Source organism: Syngnathoides biaculeatus, chromosome 14 (genome assembly GCF_019802595.1).
Source record: "Syngnathoides biaculeatus isolate LvHL_M chromosome 14, ASM1980259v1, whole genome shotgun sequence".
Taxonomy (NCBI): domain Eukaryota; kingdom Metazoa; phylum Chordata; class Actinopteri; order Syngnathiformes; family Syngnathidae; genus Syngnathoides; species Syngnathoides biaculeatus.
In genome coordinates, this window is record NC_084653.1 from 16,377,692 (window position 1) to 16,402,111 (window position 24,420).

Consider the following 24,420-nt stretch of genomic DNA (forward strand, 5'->3'; position numbering starts at 1 on the left):
TAACGTTAAGTGACATAATTGAGGTTTAGTCCATTTACCGATAGACAACCACTGATTTGAAACATTATTAGTATTACAGCTAGGAAACAACAGAGTAAGCTTATGTTACCGTTTCAGGCTTCCTATTGGCCTAAATATGCTGCTTGAGAGCTGACCAATAATTTTAGCCTTTTACTTAACCTCAGTTACTTTGGAAAAAGTAGAGATTTGGTTTATTTTTATTTTCCACCCACCGCTCTTCTTTGAGGGGTAGCATCTCTTGAGGTCATCACAGGTCCTAGCAGGGTGCTTCCTGCTGCCATCTGGGCTCTTCATACTGTCAATCTGGCTGGTGAGAGCTTTCAGGGTGGCCTGCACGCCGGGATCCACCGGTAGGATGGTGGTGGAGTTGTTGTTGGGTTGAGCCTCATCCTCACTGAACTCAGGGGGAGGAGGGGGGGCATCTTCGTAGTCATGAGGGCCTCCAAACAGATCATCCATAGCTGCCACAGGAGGTCCTGGTGGTCCAGGAAGGCCTGGGGGTCCAGGTTCTCCTGGAGGGCCCTGTGTATCAAGAAATAATAATGCTATATTTTTACCTTAACTTTGATTAAATGAACTATAAAACATACACAAAAAAAATGAAATAATGCCAGTGCTCACCAAACATGTTCCAAAGCTTTTCAGTAATTTAAGTCTGAGGTTTCACTTTTATTAGTTCTTCCTAACTCTCAACACCAGATGTTACCAGGCCATTAATTTTTAATGAGATAATACCTCTGGTCCAGCTTCTCCTGAGATTCCACGAGTTCCTGGAGGTCCCATCGGCCCAGGCTGTCCTATGTATCCTTCTTTTCCAGGGGGCCCAATAGGACCAGGTGGCCCCTAAAATATCATTTGAAACACAGATGGGTTATATTTGAGTGCAAAAATATAAAGACACATGCAAACTAATAGTACCATACGTCTACTAGCAAATAATATAAGAACTTAGAGGAAGTGTCACATTTACCCGTGCACCGTTTGGTCCAATAATTCCAGAAGCTCCTTGTTCACCTGTTGTACCCTAGAGTGAGAAAAATCTTTTTTTTTTCAATCATACTTCACCATTTTCAAGCTACAAATCCCCAAATAGACACGTCACATAAAATTTGCATAACGGCAGAAAATATGCTCCTTCTGTTTGAAAGTCCTTTGTTTTTGAATAGAATAACATACAGTAAATATTTAGTCTGGGTTGAATGTAATCGCTATGAGGTGCTATGACTTACAGGAGGTCCAGGAAGACCCTGCAAACCAGTAAATCCACGATGACCCTTCTGCCCTCGCTCTCCGTGATCACCCAAATCACCCTTATCTCCCCGTGGTCCTTGGGGTCCCTGCAATACAAGTGTATAGCAAGTTATGACTGATTGAGAACAGCAATGTTATTGTGGGCCTCCTGTTCAAATACTAAAGTCTGTCTTCTAACATCTACTCTATGTTAAATTAAGTTGAGACTCACCACAAGCCCTCTCTTTCCAGCTGATCCGGGAGGACCAACAGGTCCTCTGGAGCCCTGCAAAATGAAGAAAAAAGCCTCAGGGACTGCCTGGGTGTGTCTGCCAACATCTCCACCCCCATGTTTTAATACCCAAGTACAGTGTTGAATTCATTCAAGCTCTAACATGTCCACAGAATGAGATTATCTCTCCTGTCATGGTGAACTCGATGAGGAAAAGACAAATTGATACTCAAACTACAGCACCTCTAGGCAAACAAGATACACATTGTATGAGGAAGCTCAACGTACAGCATGTCCTCGTTTTCCAGCTTCTCCAGCGACTCCGACAGGACCTGGCGGGCCAGGAAGTCCCTGAGGACCTGCCAAACCCTCTGGACCATGATCACCTCTGTCTCCCTGGAAAAGGTATTAACAATTAGTTTCTTGCAATATTTAAAACCACTCACAGATTCCATTGTGTTTTGCTCTTACCCGTTGTCCAAGAATACCTTCTTTGCCTGGTGGACCATCAGAGCCAGCAGGGCCCTGAAAAACAAAGACAAACATTAGGGCACTAGAGGAACACTTAGAGTAATGCAGAATCTCCAACACGGGTGTTTAAAAACTACTAACATCAGGACCAGGATCACCACGTGGGCCGTTGGCCCCTGGAACGCCAACTGGTCCTGGTGGTCCTTTTTCTCCAGTTGATCCAGGGGAACCCTGTTTTCCTGGTGGGCCCTAAAAGCGGGGGGAAAGGAGGTTTTAGAAAGTGTTGCATGCATTGGCCAGTTTACATAGATGACAAAGTCATTGTATGGAATAATTTGTATAAAAAATTATACTCACTGCTGGCCCTGGCAGACCTGGCATACCCCGTTCTCCTCGAAGACCTGGAAGACCCACAATGCCTCTCTGGCCTGTAGTTCCAGCTGGGCCTGGAGGACCGTCAGGACCCTAAAAGAGGGTCCACAAAAACAACATTTAGTACAGAGAAACTTCAGTGTTATCTTATTAATCTTGCTCCGTGCTTTAACTGAGGATCTGAAACTGTTTATTGTATACTGAACTCAAAACAATTTTAAAGCAGCAACACAGCAGTCATATTATAATTCAAATTATAAAGGGAAAAAATAACATGGGCGGCATGTAAAATATAAAACATGAATATTAAGTTAGTCTGCATCTTAATGGAATATAATCAAGAGTATATTCTCAACAAAAGAGTCAATACAACCGTTGGGCCATCTTCTCCAGAATCTCCCTTGTCTCCTGGGCTTCCTGGCGGTCCCGGTGGTCCTCGCTCTCCTTGTCTTCCATTTGCTCCATGGTCACCACGTAGACCGGCAGGACCCTCTTTTCCAGGAGCTCCCAGTGGTCCAGGTTCACCAACTGGACCCTGAGGTGATCATAAAGCAGATCATGTTCAAGATTGCATTGTCCGATTGTCCCTACATTGTATTTATGTTCCTGTGGTTTACACATGGGTTGATGTACAGTTGTCTGCTATTTAAACATTTTATCATGCTCTGTGTGTCCTTATTTGATGTACGCTATATGTCTAAAATATTTTTCATCGATCACTGTACTTACAGTTGGACCAGGTGGGCCAACTCTTCCTGCAGATCCAGGGAAGCCAGTGGGTCCCTGGGAACACAATATGGAATGAAATTGTGCTTTGATGCATAATTGGGTATGTTTTTATTTAATTTATTTTGAAATCCCCATACCGGTGCACCCTGTGTTCCTCTTCCACCTTTTAGTCCAGCAACACCTATGGGCCCCTGAAAAGACAAACAAAACGTTTTTCTCTTAAGCAGGATAGAAAGGCTTATGATTACGGTTTAGAAAAGCTGTTGCAACACATTTTTCATATATAATAATGAAATTATTATTCCAACGTACAGGAGGTCCGTGAGCACCAGCTAGGCCTTGAGGTCCTGGGGAACCAGCATCTCCTTTCTGGCCAGGCTCTCCAGTCTCTCCTTTAACTCCAGGTTGGCCATCAGGACCCTAAGGTAGAATAGTAGAAAAGCCACTAGTACTTTTGTGAGTCACTGCAAAGCATTGATGTATCAATCTGAGAAATGTCTCAGCGTTCAGGATGTAACAATTGAGGACTTACAGGTGGTCCAGCAAAACCAACCGCACCAATTGGGCCATTGTCGCCTCTTGCTCCCTGCAAATGATGATCACTTAGTCAGCCAGAGTCCTCAACAATGTTATGTTTCCCATACACAATTAAAAACACTGGACAGCTATACTCACAGGCACCCCTCTAGAACCTGGAGGTCCAGCTGGTCCTTTTGGTCCAGGTTCTCCCTAAAACATATCAGAGATTTGTGTAAATTGCTCTTGATACATTGTTTTTTGAAAAGCAGTCTTGGGTTTTAAATAAACACTACCTTTTCACCACTGGGTCCTGCAGGTCCTAATGGGCCAACAGGGCCAGGTGCACCCTGAAAACACAGAAGAATAAAAACGAGACATTGAGGTTTATCATTGTGAGTTCAGCTGTTAAACGTGTTTTTGTGTAGGCAAATACACACAATAACCCATTTTACATGCTATGGTGGAGACTAAATGGAGTAACGTCCCTTCTTTTTAGCATTTGTTGTAAATTAGATGCAGATGTAAATGCACACAAATAAAACCTGAAATGGTGATCTTGAATCATATCGTTCATATTCAAACATGTTTTCTGTCTACAACAAAAACAAGCCACGTGAATGATGATTGATTTTGATGATGAGTGAAGTTGTAACTTTTACAAACCTAACTTCCCTTTTCTTGCTTGTGCTGAAACTAGTTTGCTTGAGATAAACTTCAATTGCTCACCCTTGCGCCATCATTTCCAGGTGTACCTTCTGATCCTTTCTCACCAATGGCACCCTGTACAAAAGACACCAGAAGGTTATGTTTGTCAATGCGTTGTACTCAAGTCACAATTCTACTGTTTTCTAATTTCAGGCTTGACCACTTGTAATTACATTACAATAAATTGGAGTCATTTGATAATACTCATATTGAAATGTAAAAGGAAAGTTTAAAAAACTTACTCTATCACCTTTCGGACCAGAGGGGCCAGAGATGCCCCTTTCTCCTGGCATTCCCTGAAGACCTGGAGGACCCACATCACCAAGAGCACCAGGAGGACCAGGACTACCCTTCAGGGATGAGCAGAGATTATCAGTCATTTGTGCAATTAAAAATAATGTATTAGTTACTGTAATGTTCATGTTGGTGAAACAGCAGGAGTAAGAAACTGGAACTAAGCAATCGAGCCTCCACACAGCAATACATATTTAGCCTGTGGGTTGATGATGGATGGTCTTTCCCCATGACTCTCTTCTACTGATTCATCAGTGTCAGCAAAACGGCTGACTAGTACTACCCCCGAAATCCCACTCATTTGAAGTCATCTTCAAACAGCCATTAGTAGAAGGCGAAAAATTTTGTGAAAGTTTAAGTTCACTGTTTTTTTATCATTCTCAGTCTTTGCTATTAGGCAGATGGCAATACATCTCTTGGCAACCTATCGACATTCATTCAAGACGAAAAGGGTCCTTTGCTAATTTAGCGGCTCCAACTGACCTAACTAATACACTTTATAATACAACTATTTTATCAGTCACACAGCACTACTGCAAAACAGCCTAAAGTGCTACTGTGTGGTACCTTCGGCCCATCCGGACCAGGTGCTCCAGGGATTCCCTTGGGTCCCTGCAGACCAATAGGACCCAGCTCGCCTCTCTCCCCAGGTATTCCACGCTCACCCTGTGGAAAAAGTCATAATGTTTTATTGTTTTTTTTTATTATTCATAGTCTACCACAGAGTTCCATCGTTTAAATAAGTGCATTCCACCTACCCTAGGTCCAATTTGACCAACAGCGCCGAGCTCTCCAGGAATGCCCTGAATGAAAAAGAACATGTCAAAACAAAATACTTAGGATAGGGAATGGGGATGCATCAATTTCCAACTTTTATCATACTCACTAGGTCACCAGGTTTCCCAGATTCTCCAGGAGGTCCTTGATTTCCTGGTAAACCCTGATAAAACAAGAGATGCATTTATACCTGATCTAGTCTCAATAATCGATATTCTGACATGTAGCTCTAACTTAAACCCATTTAATGTGATGTAATGTGATAAGTGTCTGAAAAGAGTAACGCACCTGGAATCCATTCACACCTGGAGGTCCCTGTTCTCCTCTGTCACCTGCAACCCCCTGTTGATGGAGTTAGTCCTTGAGTCAATTATGAAAATGGTGGTGGAGGAGAAAAAACACAATATCTATAGATCGTAAAGGTGATAGCTCTTACCGATGGACCAGGTGGGCCAGCTGGGCCCACCTCTCCATCTTTTCCAGGGGGACCCTGAAGGACAAAAAGACAAACTCCAATAATATTAACATCTCATTGATGAATAATGCAATATGCCCTATCATTCCAGGTTGCTCACCCTTTGACCAGCTACTCCTGCAGATCCCTGTTCACCAGTCTTTCCCGGGTCACCCTTTTGAAAGCAAGACGTTTGGAATTAGAGAACAACGTCTAGGTGAAACGGACTGTTGTAAATGGGGACTTACATTAAATCCCTTGGGGCCTGGTATTCCCATTGTCCCTGCAGGCCCTCTATTTCCAATGGAGCCTGCTGGGCCGGGGCGACCATCTTCACCAGGTGCACCCTGAACAACAAGCAAAGCCAGACATTGACTCAACCCAATCTTTGTGTGTGTGTTTGTGTGTGTTTGTGTGTGTATGTGCCCACGTGAGTGTGTGTAGAAATGCCAACAAGGCTATAGCACATTGACCTACCAGTGGCCCTGGCTTTCCCTCTGCTCCCTGGACTCCAGGAGTACCAGTAAGACCCTTTAGAGAACAGATTTAAAAGTTACCATTAGCAAGATTTGAGACAGAAACATATGACATCATAGAGACTGTCGCTAAAAAGTTGAATGTAAAAGTTGTCAGTGTTACCCTTGCACCTGGTAGACCAGGTTCTCCTGTACGGCCTGGGTCACCTAAGGAACCTTTTGGTCCTGATGGGCCAGATGTTCCACGATCTCCTTGAGAACCCTTCAGAGGCAAACACAAGAGCGATGATATTTTGTACTTTGCAAATACACGATGCAGACTCTAATCACGTGTACAAATATGAATCAAGTATCTTGTATACTACCTATAATACGAAAGAATTACTAAATGTACCTTCGGTCCAGGAAGCCCATCAGCACCAGGGAATCCTCGATTACCCGGGGAACCCTAAAAACAGAGCCAATATTACATTAATCTTTGTTATTTAATAATTAAAGTTCCAGGAATGTATTGTCTTATACAAGCAACTCTAACAAAATTCAAAAAGGTCTTTTCATTGGTAACTCTGTGATTCAAATGTTGTTTGGACTGTTTCCACAGTTTACCATTTGAGCTTAAAACCACAGTGTATTTTTCTTTGTTAGGTCATTGACCATGTGGTGGGATATTTATCCATGAGTAACTGTAAAAGTCTCTAAAATACAGACTTCTAAATGTCTAGAGTTCTTCCTGGAGAAAGAATGATGACTCACTCTCTCACCAACAGGACCAGGGGGACCAACAGTTCCAGGATCTCCCCTAGGCCCCCGCTTCCCTTCCTCACCCTGAGGCCCAATCACTCCCTGGGATCCATGGGGACCCTACAAATGGGACATGAGGGAAAATGACTGACGGACTGCGAGAATATAAAATGTTTTTACTTCTGTGACATTGTACTTGTTTACACAAATCCAATGCATATTATCTTACAACTTCTCCTTTGGGTCCAGCCTCTCCCTTAAACCCGGGTACACCCACATCCCCCTATAACAAAAACAGAATATCAATTAAAAACAAAGCTTTCACTGTTGCTTGAATGCAAAACCCGAATTAATGCTGCTACCCATACCAGTTGTCCTTTGATGCCAGGCTGGCCGGTGCTTCCCTGAGGTCCCGGAGGGCCGGCGGGTCCAAGATGTCCACCTGGGCCTTGTGGACCAAGATTTCCCTGTAGTAAACCAGACTTGTAATACAAGCGGATTCATATTTTTCATTTGAATCATGTTGTTTTACATACCACTGGTCCTTTGGCTCCCGGGCCACCGTCTGTACCCATGGGTCCCTTTGTATACAGAGTACAACAACCATTAGAGCAGCGTGCAATTTTAGAAAAGTATAGTGGAAACATTGTAGTTGCCTATTGCATTTGCGTATGTCTCTGACTAAATGAAAGCAGTTTTGATCCAAAGTCATCCCATGATGTGAATCAGGATTATGCATGGAAAAAAATTACCCTTAGACCAACTGGTCCAGGTCTTCCCAGATGACCAGTCTCTCCTCTCTGACCTTGAGGACCCTCTGGACCCCGAACACCTGTAGGGCCTGGTTGTCCCTGTGATGCAGAATTACCGATTAGGCTATGCTAGGCTAGGTTCAGGGATGTAGAAATCAAAATTAGTAAATCAATTATTATTATTTTTTTAAATCATTGTTGGGTTTTCCTTGACCATGTGTTTGGAGGGGTCCTTTTATATACTTGCCTTCATGCCTGGTGTTCCCGGATATCCTGGAGGGCCACTGAGACCCAGAGGACCCTGGAAACCACCAAAAATCAGGAGCATGGTTATAATTTGGCCCCGTTAAATGCAATCTTTTAGGGACTGTGATCAGTCATACTAATAAAAAAGAAAACTATACTGTTGAAGCTTGTGTTTGATAACTTCTTCAATATGTTATTGTATAATGTTTTAGTCCTCGTGTTTTGTAACTTCAAATAGATGAATATATTATACATACCATTGGACCTGGTTTTCCAACATTTCCAGGTAGACCACGCTTACCCTAAGAGCAAAGAATAAATACATCTAAATAAATAAATGACAAAATACATTTTCTGAGAATCATATTATTCCTTTGATCTCATATGCCATAGCCCCTGGTTGTGTGGACTTATTGTAATTGTCAACATTTTTCTTGTTGAGGATTTTTTGCATACCGGTGTACCACCAGGTCCAGAGCGACCCCTCTCCCCAGGCATACCAGCAGGACCCTGTAAACAAAGAACATGATTGGTTATCGCCATCCTCCAGACCAAATTCAGGCTTTCATGGATGGTGAAATTTAGTTGTTTAAAATGTGAACAGGAATGTCCATCAACCAACAAATGTCACCGCACCTTATTATTTATGTTAATAGAAATGTTCATTTTGAAACTACTAATTGCAATTCCCAAAGATTGACTGTTCTGGTTGGTGTTAGAAGACGAGATAACTCGCACAGTCCAGTTACCACAGATTAAATGCCCTGAGAATAAATACAAAGACTTGGTTGGATGAGAATAGTTTCACAAATTACCTTGACGTATTTTACCAAGAAATCTATTCATTTGTGTGCTATATTGATAGTTATTACATCTCCATATTATCATATTGTTTCTAAACAAAATCAGCTATGGGGAAAGAATATCTTTTGTATTGATGATTGAATAATTAGAGAAAATACTGACCATTGGTCCAGGCCCTCCCATTGGACCAGGTGGGCCTGTGGCACCCTGAAAAAGCAGTACAAAAACATATAAATATAATGTTGTGATTATAGGATAACAATTGAATATGACCTTTTCAAGGCTGTTGCTACAATGGCTAAAATTTTCCATGAAATAGTAATAATGATGATGTTGATTATTATTATTATTATGGATTAGCCTTGCCCTCTAAAACCACATTCCGTATTCGTATTGACTGTAAAGGATGACTTCCACATCGGAAATGAATAGTTAGTCCCTGCACCATTCAAAAATAATCGTTCAACAAATGAAAAATTTAATTGAATAACTTGAAAACTATCTATTATACTAGAATCAGAGTAGTACACTTGTGCATTTTTCCTGGCACATTTTTTTCATTTTGGCTCACTTTAACCAGGATGCCTAGCTGTACCTTGGCCGAAGGTAGAAGCCCGGGTCCGTTTCGCACTTGATGCCATAAATCCTAACTGCCTTGAACCAATCTATTACATTTCTAGCTTGCCTGCTGGCTCACTAGCTGGTTTTAATCATCTTTCATTTTTTGTTGGCTTTCTTCCACTAATTCTTCAGCGGTCACCTTCCATCTTGCTGATGACTCCTTTTTGGATTTGGTTGTGGTGCTCCCATGAATATTGGAACATCTCAGAGCTAGTCTAGTGGATGGCTCCTTTTCACAAAGATTTTTCATTTTTTAACTTTTTGCAGCGATCTCCATGCTGCAACTCTGTACATACACAGAAACTATGTGCAAGTCCAAATGGTGTCAACCACAAACAAAGGCTAAAAATAAGTATTTTGTGTATAAATTAATGTTCTGGGGTCATATTGCAGCTCTTCTCAGAATGAAGTAGTAAGTTGTTTTTTGATTCGTTATGATTTGGATAGAAAAGTTCTGATTCAGAAATTGTTTCTTTGGCAGGCTCGAATGCCAATTTGAGAACCCCCCCCCATATTTACCCCCCCCCCCACCGCCACCACCATCTTTCATGCATAGCCTTGTTATTATTTTTGCCTTTAAATTATTAACCATCCGAGTGTCATTTTACCTTTGATCCAACTGCTCCATGCTCTCCTTTTTGACCAAGTGGTCCTCCATGCCCCTATAAATATCATGATATCCAGTCTTATTAGTCATACATGGAGAAAAAAAAAAAATATATATATATATATATATATATATATATATTCCAAAATACTAACTTGTATGTTATCTATGTTCATAATTCATGAACACATTTACTTACTCTGTGACCTTTTAGGCCAGGAGGCCCTGGTGTACCTGGAAATCCTCTTGCTCCCTAAAAGATGTATCAGCATTGTCCATTATAGATTGAAGAGATATTTGAACAACAGAGAGACAGAAAAAATGATCTTACTTGTGACCCTGGGAACCCAACTTCTCCAGTATTTCCTGACTTGCCTGGTTCACCCTATGTGAGGACATGAGAATTAAGTAACTACTGGCAACAATGCCGCAGTTTGCAGTGACATTTTTCACAAGCCAAAGTGTAGACTTGACATACGTCTTCTCCTGGTTTCCCCGGAGGACCCTCAGGTCCTCTTTGGCCAGACGGACCCTAAAAATGCAGAATTTTGTTCTTAACATCTGGTGGCGAATCTATAGCTGTTTATACGAACTTGAAAGTATGTTCTACCATATGCCCTGGATCCCCAACATCTCCGGATGGTCCTTGTGGTCCAGCTTGACCCTTTTAGAAGCAAGATAAACAATGTTTCATGAAAGACACAAATGGTGATTTACAGGTCCTTGCGTTGCCCATTTTCACATAATCCTAAAATGATCATCAAGCTTTAGTGCCATGCCTCACCTGTGTTATACAATGCAACTTAACATTGTCTGTTTATGATATATAGTATGAGGTTTTGATTGTGGTTCAGCTCAATGAATTCCTCAGTAGGAGCTTGTCAAAGTACAAGCTCGGGAGTTTGCTGAAATGGGTGCAAACCAAAAGGATCAACTCCCTGATTATTTACAACAAGGTTTTTTAAATACTTTTTCACGTGTCCTGTTATGACAGACATGTCCACCAAATTGTTCTCAGTTGGTAAAAGTGGTGTCAGGGACTTTTTTTTTGGTAACTATCGAGGGGACTTCATTGAGTTTTTGAAGCACTGAGTCCGAGACGCCTAAAATCCATAAATGTTCACCAGGATACTGGTCTTGCAACAATTGGTAAATCTTTGGGGTATGATCGGGTCACAAAAAGACAATTTATTTGTCAAAATATTGGACTTACAGGCGAACCAGTGGGCCCAGGAGCTCCTCTTGCTCCAGGTTCACCCTAAGACAAACAATGCATGTTCAAGGTATAAATAACAACATGCATTTCTTGGGGCCCATTTTTAGTGTGACACCAAGTTTCATGGGAAAAGCATTTCCATTTTATTAATGTTTATTAAATTAAATTAATGTTTTTCTGACATCTTACCCTTGAGCCACTTAATATGCTTTGCGGTGCATTTTTTCCTTCCAACACTCCAGCCATCTGCGCCCCAAGGCCCTGCAGTTGAAGAACACAATTAGTGTAGGCAAATGTCTTTAATTTGAGGTTAATTAACTTAGACAGCAGAAAGGTAAGCCAAAAGGATGAATGAATGAATTTTTGTCTTTATGCATGAATGTGAACCCTCCTATGAATTGATTTCCTTGTGTCCAACATCGAGTCAACTGTTGACAGTGGTTCTGACTTACTCCTGGATGCGTCGGGTGCCCTGGAGGTCCGGGTTCACCAGGCTGACCTGGAACTCCAGGCTCTCCATCGTAACCTGGAGTGCCTCGCAGGCCCTAAAAGCAAAAAGATTGTGTTCATAGAGTTTTAAATTGTGTAATTTTTTTTCCCAGTCTGCAATTAGCTGATGACCAGTCCTGGGTGTGTCTGGCCTCCCCCAGAAGTCAACTGGGACTGGTTCCAGGTTGCCCATGACCTTAATTAGGACAAGCACTGTACAAAATGGATAGAGTTTCCTGTGTTTTGGAATCAAGTTAGTAGTTGATGTTCACTGATGCTGTAATTGTTCCCTGATTTCCATACAGGCAGCATGGTTTCACTTTCCACTCAGCTGCAAATGTTAGTGTGAACGATTGTCTGCCCCATTTGTGCCCTGTCATTTACTGGGGACCATCCAGGTTGTAGTCTGGCTTTCGCCTAATTAAAGCTCCAAATCCCCATGACCCTGAACAGGATGAGCAGTGTATAGAAAAAAAAATGATGGATATTTGATTGAGTAGTGTTTGAAACAGCTGACTTGGGGTATGACTATGTGTTGCTCTGCCATTGACTAGCTTGCAGCAATCCAAAGTGTTTCCTGCTGGGATTGGCTCCACTTTCCCTGATCCGGAAAAGGGTAGAAAATGGGTGGGTTTAACTTACGGGCCTTCCTTTATTTCCTCTGGGTCCTCTTTCTCCTGGTGCACCAGGTGGTCCCTATTAAAGTCAAAGATGCAAAAACAAAAATGGTGATGATGAAGTTTGAACAAAAGACACACATTGCATGTTTACAGTACAGTGATCATCTATGGCCTATTGGGAGGTAACTGGATAGAAGAACCACTTGGAAGCTCACCATTGGTCCAGGACGACCTCGAATTCCAGTCACCTGCAGCAGATACATTTGGTGAGATATACATGACCTTTCCACATTGGTCACATAATGTTTGAAACGGTGAACGAAGACCATACTCACAATTGGGACATCACCAGGCTCTCCTTTCTGGCCCTGAAGTCACACACAGATTGATGAGATGTTGAACAAATCAAACTAAATATGTGCTATAACTATTAACAATACTGTTGCCTACCTTGTAAACTCTGCCCCCACCTATATACACACACACAAAAGAAAACATACACGACATAATTTTTTTTTTTATGAATGCATTGTTAGTGTCGATATGATGTTTAAAAGCTAAATCATATTGTGTGTGGCACAGCAGTTTTCAAATGGAAGTACTAACCCTATACAGACAGAAACTAACCAAAAATGTTTGCAAGATTGCGAGTTATTAGAAATGCTTGTTACTTTTTTGTAGTGGACTACTGTTTTAACACAAAATTAGTTGTTCGCTTCCTATTTATGCTGGATGTCTAGTTGACTGCCTTAAAACATATATTTTTTTAATCATCGTAAAACAACCCCCCCCCAAAAAAAAGAAAGAAAATACTTTGCCTTTTGTTCTTATCTTTTTGGGATAATTAAGTGTAGAATGGGTCAACAAGTGGTACCACAGAACAACAATTGAAAAAATCGCCTTTACATATGAAGAGTTTGTTTTCAAAACGAGACATAGGCATTTTTTTCAGATTTACGAAACTCGCGCCAAAATTATCCAGCTCCGAATGGATAATTTTGGCGCGAGTTTCGTAAATTTGAAAAAAATGCCTATGTCTCGTTTTGAAAACAAACTCTTGATATGGAGATCCATTTTTTCCTATGGGAATGTAATTGCTCACCATAAGTGCCCCCTCCGCCGCCGCCACCTCCGCCCCCAGTGGAGGTTTCACTCTGACATATGGGGCAGCACTCTCCCTCGGGGATGAACATCTTCTCGCAGTTGATCAGCTCTTCACACTGGATATTGTCACAGAGGACCTGGCCGTTATCGCACACACAGATCCGGCATGGCTCCGGCTTCCAGATGTCCCTGTTTGGGTATACTTGGCCATCTGCTGTGCAGCTGCCATCATCTTCTAGGAACACAGGAAAGCTGGATGATGCTCATTGTTTTTAAGCCATCGTGACAGATGAGCATCATGCCCTTTAAAAAGCTTATTAATGCACCACATACACAGATGATTAAGACTACTCAAAGGGAGTTTGTTGATGAAGTGCTGCCTCCACAGGTGAAAATATCTGGCTTTCTCTGCTCCGTCCCCACTTGCCTTTATCTTCGGCTGTTTGAGAACAACGAGCCCCTAACACAGTTGCAACAGTGACTCATGGGTAGAAGCATCCCCCCAAACCAGAGCAATTTCAAGAAGAGATATAATAAATATTCATCCTTTGTGCATCTTCCCCTAATAATAACTGCTCTGTTTTAATCCTTACACAAGGGATTTTTTTTAATTGTGAAAAAACAATGAATACTATGTGTTCTTTAAACCAGAACAAATACAAATAAATAGATAAATAAGGATCCCTTCAACACAATGTAAGCCCTCTGTTGTCCAGGCCTCTTTAGCATTGAGATTTTGCCACTGAAAAGTAAAAACTGCAACTACTTAGCCACTGTTTTACAATCAGACCCAGGTTTCATTTTTAATTAGTAGCATTTTGTATTCTTGTACATAAAAAGAGATGAATGGAGCTTACTGCTTATACACATAAAACAGATTAAAGCCTACTGATGGACCCCAACAGGTTTTGGAAAATGTGATACTTTGTTTCAGAAAAGTCTCCAGTCATTAGACATGACCTCATTTCCTGCCGAGGCTTTGTCTCTGAACAGAATTAATTGAAGTGCACTAAAGAAGACCTGTTGAAGCCTTCAAGAGTTCACAACTTAACTTAAGCAAAGAAAAGTGAATATGAATATACTTTTCACCATCATATTTCTCAAGGTTATGCATGTTTCCATAGACAGGGCACACACAGACACATACACTAGCTCAGGTAAAAAGGACAGAATCCGTGGATGATAGTGATTGTTGTCCCCTTGGAAAATGTCCAGTCACATTTTGGATGAAAAGGCAATCTTAAAAAAAAAGTACAGTTGTTGTAGTCAAAGTTTTTTGTTAACTATGAACTCGTCTTATCACAATATGGAACCATTTGCCTGTTTCATTCTTCCCTCTTAAACAGCAGGGGGCAGCTTAAGGCCAAAACTGCAGGTAAATCAGGTCAGACTACCACAACTGCACACATAGAGACAAGTAACCTTGAATATACAAATATAAACATGTCTCCCATACACAAAAAAGACAACCTGATATTAGCATTATTGTGTAAAATGAAATCATCAGCTCACCACAGTACAAGACTAAAGAAACAGAGCAATTTACAGAACTAAACAATTCCAGCTGCATGAATCCCAGATGCTAAATAGAAACTCATTTCCAAACTGATTTGGGGTGGAACGAATCTTCTTGGGAAGGGATCAAACAAAGCTAATGCGACTGCAAATGGAATTTCAAATCCACGTGCCTTAACATGATAAGAACATAATGCAATTGAAGCCTTTCCAGTCAAGACAAAATGCAAGTGTAAGTACTGTATGTATAAAAACTGAAAAACCATCTTTGGATTTGTTGTTGTTGGCTCTACAGCACTGAACAATATGTAAACATGATTCTTTACATTTTGCCTTTACTTAAAAGGGACATATTAGTGAATTTCTAATTGCCGGAATACAAAAGTCATCAACTATCAAGTGTAAAATTCTACAACCAAGAATACCTTTTATTGGGGGTTGGGATGGTTGAGTACCAATACCAGGTATCAGTATCGGGCCTTATTTCAAGGTTTCAAGTAGTCATGAAAGGGATGTTTAATACCACTTTTTTTTCATACATATACCAGTCTGAGTACAGTACAGTGCTCAACAATACTGATACTGAGTACCGATACCACAAGTCCTTTTGGTGCATATAATTTCAATTAGCACAGTGACATATTATTGTTAACAAAGACTTTTTCACCCCTTTCTGATGGGTCAAACAGCAGCTGTGTAGGACGAACTGCCTGCAAGGAAGATTTACAGTATCCAATGTCAGATTTTGTTGTCTTATGTATCGGTGCTTGGTACCGATACCTTGAAATGAGACAGGCTATCGGCAATCGCCCGTTCCTACTGGTGAAGGCTGCTGATACTAGTCACAGATACTTAAGGCAAAAAAATCTGACATCAAGTAAATCCTCTTCAACAGTAGTTTTCACTAGACTGTTGTAGTTTGGCACATTGACATTTCATCAGATGCATCAAAATGAAAAAGAAAAAAGGTTTTCCTACACAATAGTTGAAGCTTTATGTTACAAAAGTGCTAGTCTTATTGGTACTCTGTGTCAGTATCAGTGAGTACTCCAAAGTGACAACTCATCCTGACATTGTTGTGGGAAAAAACTGGTATTGGACATGCCGACTTGGGGACGTACTCTTGTTTTTGCCCTTTGCATGCATCACAAAGACAAATCTGCACACTGATTGAAGTGTTTTGTATGAAGTGCTGCATCAATGAGTGAAAATAGTTCCCGTATTTTCCGCACTATAAGGTGCACCGCATTATAAGGCGCACCTTCAATGAATGGCCCACTTTAATACTTTTTTTCATATACAAGGCGCACCAGATTATAAGGCGCATAAAATAAATGCTACAGTAGAGGCTGACTTTACGTTATGCATCCATTAGATGGAGTTGCACTAAAGGCTCAATATTGATCCATATATAAACCGCACCGGATTATAAAGCGCACCGTCGGCTTTTGAGAAGATTAAAGGCTTTTAGGCATGCCTTGTAGTGCGGAAAATACGGTACTCCTACTTTTAACCCCGGCGCGCCCCTGCCTGGGCTTTGCTTACACAAGTCATTTAACCAGGTTTAATTCTAGGAATGAAAAAGCAAAATAAAATAACGAATTGCACAGACATAAAATATATTACACTATAAAAGAAAATAGATAACAGCAAACACTGGTTATTGATATTTGATATTGCCGACAGGAAGTTTGTTTTTTGAAAACAAAAAGGTGACACTTTAACGCTAAGATAGAATTAAAATGTCCAGTATCACTTGCTCATTTCGAACAAATTAAATAAATATTACTGATCAGATATTTCTATATACATTCATCGATCCATTCCTAATTTTACAAATGATATCTAAATATGCTCATGTCATCAAAAAAATTATGTCATTCTGACCTATCCTTATTGTTATAGGTCAAATAGACATAACTAGAAGGGGGGCTGAATAAATGTGCAACAATAAATACTGAATAAATTGGTAATGGATTTGATGAGCCGCTTATTAGGTTTTTTGTTGTTGTCGTTTCCAAAAATAACAGAATTCATTGCAATTGCCCCCCACGACCACAATGACACTATAACTCGCCTCTGGTTGTGTTTTGACATTGAAAATGTAAACCAGTTATCCAAGGAATGCAAAAGTTATTTTTATCCACAGAGGCTAGACATATTTTCTCTGTCAATTCAATTTAGTTTTTTTGTTGTCATTAGCCTTAATATTAAATGTCTTGATATTCCCACAGATAATGCCATGAATACATTTTACATGACTTGATTTTAACCATGCTCTTTATAGCAGGTTTAATTGACCAAGTTACGTCTTAAATCAAGTCAAATATTTAAAAATAAAATAATAAATTGAGATAGCATATCTTCTGCTGGCCTTTTTTTTTCTTTTTCTTCAATTATACGTGCAATCTTTTCATGTAAATATGGAGTTGGTCACTTTGACCCATGAGAAACGAGTACAAAAGGAGGGTAATATTTTTTTATAATTCTCATTTACTGTACATTGTCCCTCGAAAGCAGGCTTGTGTCCTCTATGCAATCTACAACTGTCAGGTATGAAAATTCTCAAAATCATCTTCACTGCCGTCATATTAAAACCTCATGGAAGAAGACGACTAACCGCATTGTTGGAAAGTGATTTTTTTTTTTTTTCCTGTTGAGTTCTGAGAGATTCTCGGTATTCCAGAACATTTAACATTTAATGGAAGACTTGCGTGGTTTTCAGTGGGGTCTCAAAAACCCAACCGCAGGTCTGGAGGAGTGAGATGTTCACATTTCCCCCCCTCCTGAACTGGTCCCACTCTTTTCCATAAACATATGAAGCAGAGCTTACTAATGACAAAGACGAAAAGCCATCCTCCTTCACATGTGTCAGCGTGATGTGGATTTTCCACCAGTCATCTTACAGAGAGGCCATTTTCCTCTCTGGGTTGAACAAAACATGGCGTTTGGAGCATTTCAGTACGACTCTGGTGTCTCGCTAGTATTTAAAGAGAAAATGAACAGATCGATATGTTCAAGGCCGTACATCAAGAAGGAAACCTCATAATGAAAAAAAAATTATTACCAAAACTATGTCGTAGAGCTGCTGGCAAATGAACCCTAATATCAGATATTCATAGTAATTGTGTGACATACACTGGGGAAAGCATTTTAGCCAAACAATGACCAATGAAATCATTTATTACTATCATTTGCATTAAATAATAGAAAAGAAGATGTCAGACATAGACTACAAATCAACAACTAGAGCGTTATTAAGGTAACGCTCCGGTAATATTATGAATTAGATTTATGCATAGGAACATCTAGAAAAAAAATGGAAGAAGACAACAGTGTAGCTGATACGCTGTCCTTCTGCCCTCAGGAAGAATAGAAGTGTGCTGTATTATGTTCAGATCACATATAATATTCAATGTGTATAACTTCAAGAACCATCTGAGCACTTTCGGATGTTTCCATGTTTCCATTACGTACAAAGATCCACTCCAAAGTACGATCCTGTCAATTTTGTTGAATTTGGCTGAACATACTGTAGAACATTGGAATTCACTGCAGTCATGCGTGCATATGCTTAATCACTGCCCGCTTGCAGCCCCTTTTTCATAGCAAAATCTAAAAAAGAAAAATCATTTGTAAATTTTGACACCATCCTCCGCCTAAAAGAAAGCATAGAACACAGGTGTCAAACTCAAGGAGCGGGGGCCAGATCCACCATGATATGTGGTCTGGGGAAGCAAATCATGTCCATCTACTCTTTTAAATGGTCATATGTAATAAATAATGTTTAACTATTGCAGACATTTTTTGTTACCAACCATCCATTTAACTTGTAGCGCCAATCCAAGGTTGGTTCATGGGGGTTGCAGCTTTAGCAGGGACACCCAGACATCCCTTTCCCCAGCCATTTCACCCAACTCTTCTGGCAGGATCCCAAGGCATTCCCAAACCAGCCAAGAGACATAGTCTCTCCAGCGTGTCTTGGGTTGTCCCCGTGGTCTCCTTCCGGTGGGACATGCCCGGAACCCATCACCAGGGAGGTGTCCGGGAACCATCTGAATCAGATGCCCCAGCCACCTCATCTTGAGACTGTCAATGTAAAGGAGCAGCACCTCGACTCTGAGCCCCTCCCAGATGACGGAACTTCTCACACTATCTCTGAGGGAAAGCTCAGACATCCATTTTGGCAGCTTGTATCCAGGATCTTGTTCTTTCGGTCACGACCCACAGCTCATGACCATAGTTGAGTGTAGGAGCGTAGATCGACTGGTAAATTGAAAGCTTCGCCTTTCGACTTAACTCAGTCTTTACCACAATGGACCGATACAAAGTCTCCATCACTGCAGACGCTTCACCGATCCGTCTGTCGATCTCCCGCTCCATTCTTCCCTCACTCGTGAACAAGATCCAAAGATACTTGAACTCCACCACTTGGGGAAGGAGCTAATTCCAGGACACTCCACCCTTTTCCGACCGAGCGCCATGGTCTCAGATTTGGTTGTGCCGATTGTCATCCCACCGCATCACACTCGGCAACAAACCGCTCCAGTGAGAGTTGGAGATCACGGTTTGATGAAGCCAAGAGAACCACATCACTGCAAAAAGCACAGATGCAATACTGAGGCCAACAAACCCCCTCTTCACCTCGGTTGTGCCAAGAAATTCTGTCCATGAAAGTTATCATCAGAATCAGTGAAAATTGTTTTTTTCCAACTTTCCACAGAGTAATTAACTAAGTAATTTTTCTGTGTGTTTGGGTTATTTTTTTCGGGGGGGGGGGGGGACCCCCTCATGTTTGATCAGAAAGATAGTCAGACATGCGACAATAGATCAAAATATAGTTGTGTATATACAATACAATACATATACAAAAATGAATGTTGTAAAGTATGACAATAAGATAGTAATTCAAGTTTGTACAATACATAATTTTAGAAATGCAACAATATACTAAATGTATGTATGGTGGATATACACTTAAAATGTGAACAATCAGTTGTTTATAGAATATGTCATTTGTATATTGCAGGTATTTCACATTAAATCATGATTTTTTTTCTGTTAGTAACAGCAATTCTCTTTCTAGGTTGATTCGAGCCTACTGAAATGTGACCAAAATGTAAAAAAATCCCCCAAAACAATGTCCCCATCAGTAACCACAGTCCGAGTTCTTCTTTGCGGCGTGACTAACTTTCCCTGACGAACACGATGGAAAGTGCGAGGAGATCAGCGCGATTCAAATGACTTACAGCTGCTGCTGGGTGGCTTCACACCAGCTGCTCCTTCCTGCTCTAAAACTCGAGGTGTCATGGCCACACATAAATCTTTCCTCTTGCAACCAGTGAATGGTCACGGATGTACTGCTCCATAAAAGCTTTCACTCCAGACAAGGCCACTTTCCCAAAGCCTGAGCTGCAAGGGTCAAAACCAGTGTACAGCAAACACAACAATTGATGTAATTCGGTGCATTCACAGTCCCTTTTTTTTTTTAAAGCAAAAATAGCTTCTGTCTGTTTACATTTGTAATGCATTCAGGATTGGCTGCGTTGCTGCATGTTGATGGGGCCTAAAGTGAAGGGATAGCTCGAGTTTGAACATGCTCTCCTCCTTGGCTTCTCCAAACAAAAGCTGAAGAAAAGGAGGAGCTGTGCAGGTTCACTCCAGGAAAGTTGAAATGGTGGACTACTTACATGTCTGGGCTTCTCCACACAGTCCCCCTCACCAACATTTTCAACTGCATTTTCTCAAACTCACTTTGGGATTACGAAAGTAAAATTTTACTTCATTTTAGGGCATTGGTGTCCAACTCAAGGCCCGGGTGCCAGATGTGGCCCACCACATCATTTTATGTGGTACATGACAGCAACTCACACTTACTTACAGCCTTTGTTTAAAAAACGAATCATAAAACACACTATTCTTAACTACTCGGGACTAAAAGGAACACAACAAACAGCTGTACATTACAAAACAAAGGCAAAGTATTTACTATTTTGGAGGGATCACTCGTCCTCACTTATGCGCCGAGTCGTGTTTTCAACACATAGACAACTGATGTGTCCAAGCACTCAGTCAACAATGGAAGGAAGGGGAGAATCCGACACTTTCAAGCTGGAACTACACCGAGTTTACGTTAAAATTTGAACATATTGAGGTTCATTGTATACTCTGTGCTGTCGACAACATAATATATAGCAAAAAAAAAAAAATGATGTCAATTTTAAAGAAACATTTTCAGTCGTGCAGTTATATTCATGCTTACAGAAATCGTCCCGAGTGTAATAAATGCACTTCCACTTGGAGTGTTGGCAAAAGCTATTGTCGTCTTTATGTTGCAAATGTGTTATCTGAATGTAACTAATACATATACTTGTCTAATTTAGTTACTTTTAAACAACTAGTCAATAAAGTAAATTTCTCTTTGATGGTAAGTGTGGCAACACTGCTGTGTACACCATGGAAATAGTTGTCATGAACAACCATTCCCGCTTACCTTCACACCTATGGACAATTCATTGTATTCAATGAACCCAGGAGAGACGGAGCTGAAGAAAAGCCACGCAAGCATAGGGAGAGCATGCATGCAAGCGCAATGAGAAGGGCAAGATTCGTACCCTGAACCTTAGAAAAGTCCACTGTGCACAAGGACACCGTTAACCAAATACTTGTTCACATACTGTACATTCAACCCAAAACTGTACAGTATATTTCACAATAATCGTCACCGTGTGCTGAACACTCTTTGTCTTGGCTGTCAACTCAAACTCGGAGAGCAACTGGGATTAAATTCTATTGGAATGCTCGTGTGGCTTTATGAACGCTCACGTGTACGAGAGTTTGGGGTTCACGAGGACCATTCCTCCCCACCGCTGGCCCCTTTCTGTTTGGCTCTTACCGCAGGGTTGCTTAATGCATATCTTTTGACCATGCTTTACTTTCTTTATTGTTGACCTCTTCAAATCATTGCTCCTCACTTTTCTTTTGATTAATAAGCCACCATCAAGCATACACAAGAACACAAAACTCACTCAGTAGCAGTCAATTCCAGAGCTCTTATTTTGACACGAAACTGAGCCATACGCACACACACACACACACACACACACACACACACACACACACACACATATATATATATATATATATATATATATACACATTTTTATAGCCACTTATCCTCACAAAGGTCGCGGGGAGTGCTGGAGCCTATCCCAGCTGTCAAAGGACAGGAGGCGGGGTACACCCTGAACTGGTTGCCAAGCCAATCGCAGGGCACATAGAGACAAGCAGCCGCACTCACAGTCACACCTAGGGGCAATTTAGACTGTCAAATTAATGTTGCATGTTTCTGGGATGTGGGAAGAAAGCGGAGTGCCCGGAGAAAACCCACGCAGGCACGGACGGGAAGAACACGCAAACTCCACAGAGGCAGGTCCGGGATTGAACCCGGGACCTCAGAACTGTGAGCCCAACACTTTGTGGCTGTTTCACCGTGTTGCCCATATATATTTTTATACATACGTATATAAACAAGGTATTTTATTTGTTTGTTCGTTTGTTTGCAAATAGTAAGATCTCGAAAATTTAATATAAAATTATATGTACTACATACATAGTTATTTTTCGTCGCTGAAAATATACGTCACCTATTCGCGACGCCGACACGCCTCACAGACGGCATCTTGGAGTCCTGCGTCAGGATGAATGTGACATTATACAGTTCTCATTTTGCAGACGTTGTGCGTGGACGTTCAGGAGTAGAAGTCACATTAAAAAGGTAAAATAATTATGCAGGCCGTTGTTTTGCAAATATTTATTTTCATTGTTCAGTGAAATAGTGCTCCTTTTTTCTATCGTATTGCAATGTCCTCTTCAACCAGGAAGAAGTGTAACCTTTTTCTTTTTTTTTTTTTTTTTTTTTTTTAATGAACACTCCGGCTTTGGACTAAACCAGCGATTCCGAAACAGCGTGCCGGGGTACATGAGTGCGCCGTGGGAAGTAATCCAATTTTATGTAATTGCTAAAAAAAAAAAATCATTCAAAGAAATAATGTATCCTTATTCCTCTATTTATCCCAGTGAGGCACAATGACAGAACAACAAAAAAATCCTCTTTTATTAGATGGCAGGAAGTACATACAATAATTGATCTATCCATTTTTGGTGACGTTTACTTTTGTTGGTGTGCCGTGGGATTTTTCAATTGTAAAATATGTGCCTTGGCGCTATAAAGGTTGGAAATTACTGCACTAAACGCTCCAACAACAACGAGCTCCCCCCCCCCCCCAGCGCGCTCTTAAAGGGGTACACTCATGATTACATATCTTCCAGTATTATTGAATTCACGCCAAGGATCCGCTACACGCAACGAAAGCCCATAGGATAATGGGTCGTGGCATTATTGTTTGCTTGATCAATAATTTAAGTTCAGTTTTTTAATTGATTTGAAAGAGACCTTAAACTCTGTGATTTGTTTTTTTTTTTTTTTGTTTTTTTTTGTAAGACTTCAAAATGTGTTCATTTAAAGAATACAATTACATTTTCTGAAACACGGGTGGACTGCATGGATTTCATAAGCAACACACTATTTTGCAAAATGGACACACAACAAATTATAGAAGCTGGCGCCTTAATTTCAGCCGTCAAAAGTGTTTGCAGCTCCCGGTGTTGTCTTGTCCATGGAGACCAGGTCGTGTTAAAGTTGCCGAACCCTGGTCTAGAACTAAATGCACAACTGAATTATTTTTGAGAGATCTCTTCAAATCAAAATTTGGTCAAATATCAAACATCTGGTAGTCATATCCGTCCCCAACTAGATCCAGAGCATGTGGATCAAACCAAGAAAAAAATACAACCTTCTTTGAATACGAGCAATGGGTTTGAACTCCCTTTATTTTTGTATGAAATGCAGTTCTTATATAGGATAATGTGGTAAATAATATTATTCTGTTTACACGCAGTATATTATTTGCAATTAGTTAACTTCATTGGAGACCTGTGACTACGACACTTAATTGGCAACTGACAGGTTGCCAAACAAAAGTTAACTAAGAGAAAGGCATCGGCTCATTTTTGTGCATCACTGTCACACTTAAGAACCTTAAACAATTCTACACACAGTTTACACGTCCATTAAAAAAAAAAAAAAAAATGTAAAAACTGCAATAGCATTCAGCATATATAAACATGTTCCAGTAAACGCAAACACTGCGAGCGCATATGCAAGGCCAGAACATGTTTTGTGTTTCGTCAACGGAACACTTAGCCAGATGAGAAAGTATACATTAAAGATTCCTTACTCCTAGTTTTGCTCGTTAAAAGTTACGCAACAGAGCAGAGTCTTGCGGGACAAAACATTTCTGTTTCATCCGTACACTTTGAGCAGTCTAATCGTAAATCACATATCGCATAAAATATGTTTTAAA

At 40.7% G+C, this 24,420-nt stretch overlaps 2 protein-coding genes across 3 annotated transcripts in view; one reads left to right on the top strand and one right to left on the bottom strand.

The window, feature by feature from the left end:
- Positions 1 to 24,420, bottom strand: part of col5a2a (collagen, type V, alpha 2a) — a 40,216-nt gene that overhangs the window by 2,380 nt on the left and 13,416 nt on the right. Inside the window, exons 2-51 of one of the 2 annotated variants that reach the window (XM_061842677.1) lie at positions 13,479 to 13,712; positions 12,827 to 12,846; positions 12,712 to 12,744; positions 12,592 to 12,624; positions 12,399 to 12,452; positions 11,720 to 11,812; positions 11,457 to 11,528; positions 11,265 to 11,309; positions 10,662 to 10,715; positions 10,530 to 10,583; positions 10,383 to 10,436; positions 10,251 to 10,304; positions 10,053 to 10,106; positions 8,986 to 9,030; positions 8,476 to 8,529; positions 8,277 to 8,321; positions 8,021 to 8,074; positions 7,774 to 7,872; positions 7,558 to 7,602; positions 7,390 to 7,488; positions 7,251 to 7,304; positions 7,034 to 7,141; positions 6,675 to 6,728; positions 6,444 to 6,542; positions 6,282 to 6,335; positions 6,053 to 6,151; positions 5,926 to 5,979; positions 5,787 to 5,840; positions 5,639 to 5,692; positions 5,460 to 5,513; positions 5,332 to 5,376; positions 5,141 to 5,239; positions 4,522 to 4,629; positions 4,301 to 4,354; positions 3,868 to 3,921; positions 3,731 to 3,784; positions 3,588 to 3,641; positions 3,368 to 3,475; positions 3,193 to 3,246; positions 3,056 to 3,109; positions 2,700 to 2,861; positions 2,312 to 2,419; positions 2,096 to 2,203; positions 1,955 to 2,008; positions 1,772 to 1,879; positions 1,484 to 1,537; positions 1,251 to 1,358; positions 992 to 1,045; positions 757 to 864; positions 234 to 543 (exon numbers count right to left, since the gene is read on the bottom strand). In XM_061842677.1, coding sequence (XP_061698661.1) covers positions 234 to 543; positions 757 to 864; positions 992 to 1,045; positions 1,251 to 1,358; positions 1,484 to 1,537; positions 1,772 to 1,879; positions 1,955 to 2,008; positions 2,096 to 2,203; positions 2,312 to 2,419; positions 2,700 to 2,861; positions 3,056 to 3,109; positions 3,193 to 3,246; positions 3,368 to 3,475; positions 3,588 to 3,641; positions 3,731 to 3,784; positions 3,868 to 3,921; positions 4,301 to 4,354; positions 4,522 to 4,629; positions 5,141 to 5,239; positions 5,332 to 5,376; positions 5,460 to 5,513; positions 5,639 to 5,692; positions 5,787 to 5,840; positions 5,926 to 5,979; positions 6,053 to 6,151; positions 6,282 to 6,335; positions 6,444 to 6,542; positions 6,675 to 6,728; positions 7,034 to 7,141; positions 7,251 to 7,304; positions 7,390 to 7,488; positions 7,558 to 7,602; positions 7,774 to 7,872; positions 8,021 to 8,074; positions 8,277 to 8,321; positions 8,476 to 8,529; positions 8,986 to 9,030; positions 10,053 to 10,106; positions 10,251 to 10,304; positions 10,383 to 10,436; positions 10,530 to 10,583; positions 10,662 to 10,715; positions 11,265 to 11,309; positions 11,457 to 11,528; positions 11,720 to 11,812; positions 12,399 to 12,452; positions 12,592 to 12,624; positions 12,712 to 12,744; positions 12,827 to 12,846; positions 13,479 to 13,712 — 3,837 coding nt within the window. Of the gene's footprint in view, positions 1 to 233; positions 544 to 756; positions 865 to 991; positions 1,046 to 1,250; positions 1,359 to 1,483; positions 1,538 to 1,771; positions 1,880 to 1,954; positions 2,009 to 2,095; positions 2,204 to 2,311; positions 2,420 to 2,699; positions 2,862 to 3,055; positions 3,110 to 3,192; positions 3,247 to 3,367; positions 3,476 to 3,587; positions 3,642 to 3,730; positions 3,785 to 3,867; positions 3,922 to 4,300; positions 4,355 to 4,521; positions 4,630 to 5,140; positions 5,240 to 5,331; positions 5,377 to 5,459; positions 5,514 to 5,638; positions 5,693 to 5,786; positions 5,841 to 5,925; positions 5,980 to 6,052; positions 6,152 to 6,281; positions 6,336 to 6,443; positions 6,543 to 6,674; positions 6,729 to 7,033; positions 7,142 to 7,250; positions 7,305 to 7,389; positions 7,489 to 7,557; positions 7,603 to 7,773; positions 7,873 to 8,020; positions 8,075 to 8,276; positions 8,322 to 8,475; positions 8,530 to 8,985; positions 9,031 to 10,052; positions 10,107 to 10,250; positions 10,305 to 10,382; positions 10,437 to 10,529; positions 10,584 to 10,661; positions 10,716 to 11,264; positions 11,310 to 11,456; positions 11,529 to 11,719; positions 11,813 to 12,398; positions 12,453 to 12,591; positions 12,625 to 12,711; positions 12,745 to 12,826; positions 12,847 to 13,478; positions 13,716 to 24,420 lie in introns of both variants that reach the window. The other variant, XM_061842676.1, reaches the window with a different exon arrangement.
- slc4a3 (solute carrier family 4 member 3) overlaps positions 22,629 to 24,420 on the top strand; it is an 82,699-nt gene continuing 80,907 nt past the window's right edge. Inside the window, exon 1 of the mRNA XM_061842678.1 lies at positions 22,629 to 22,772. The gene's annotated coding sequence lies outside the window, so the exon portion shown is untranslated. The remainder of the gene's footprint in view (positions 22,773 to 24,420) is intronic.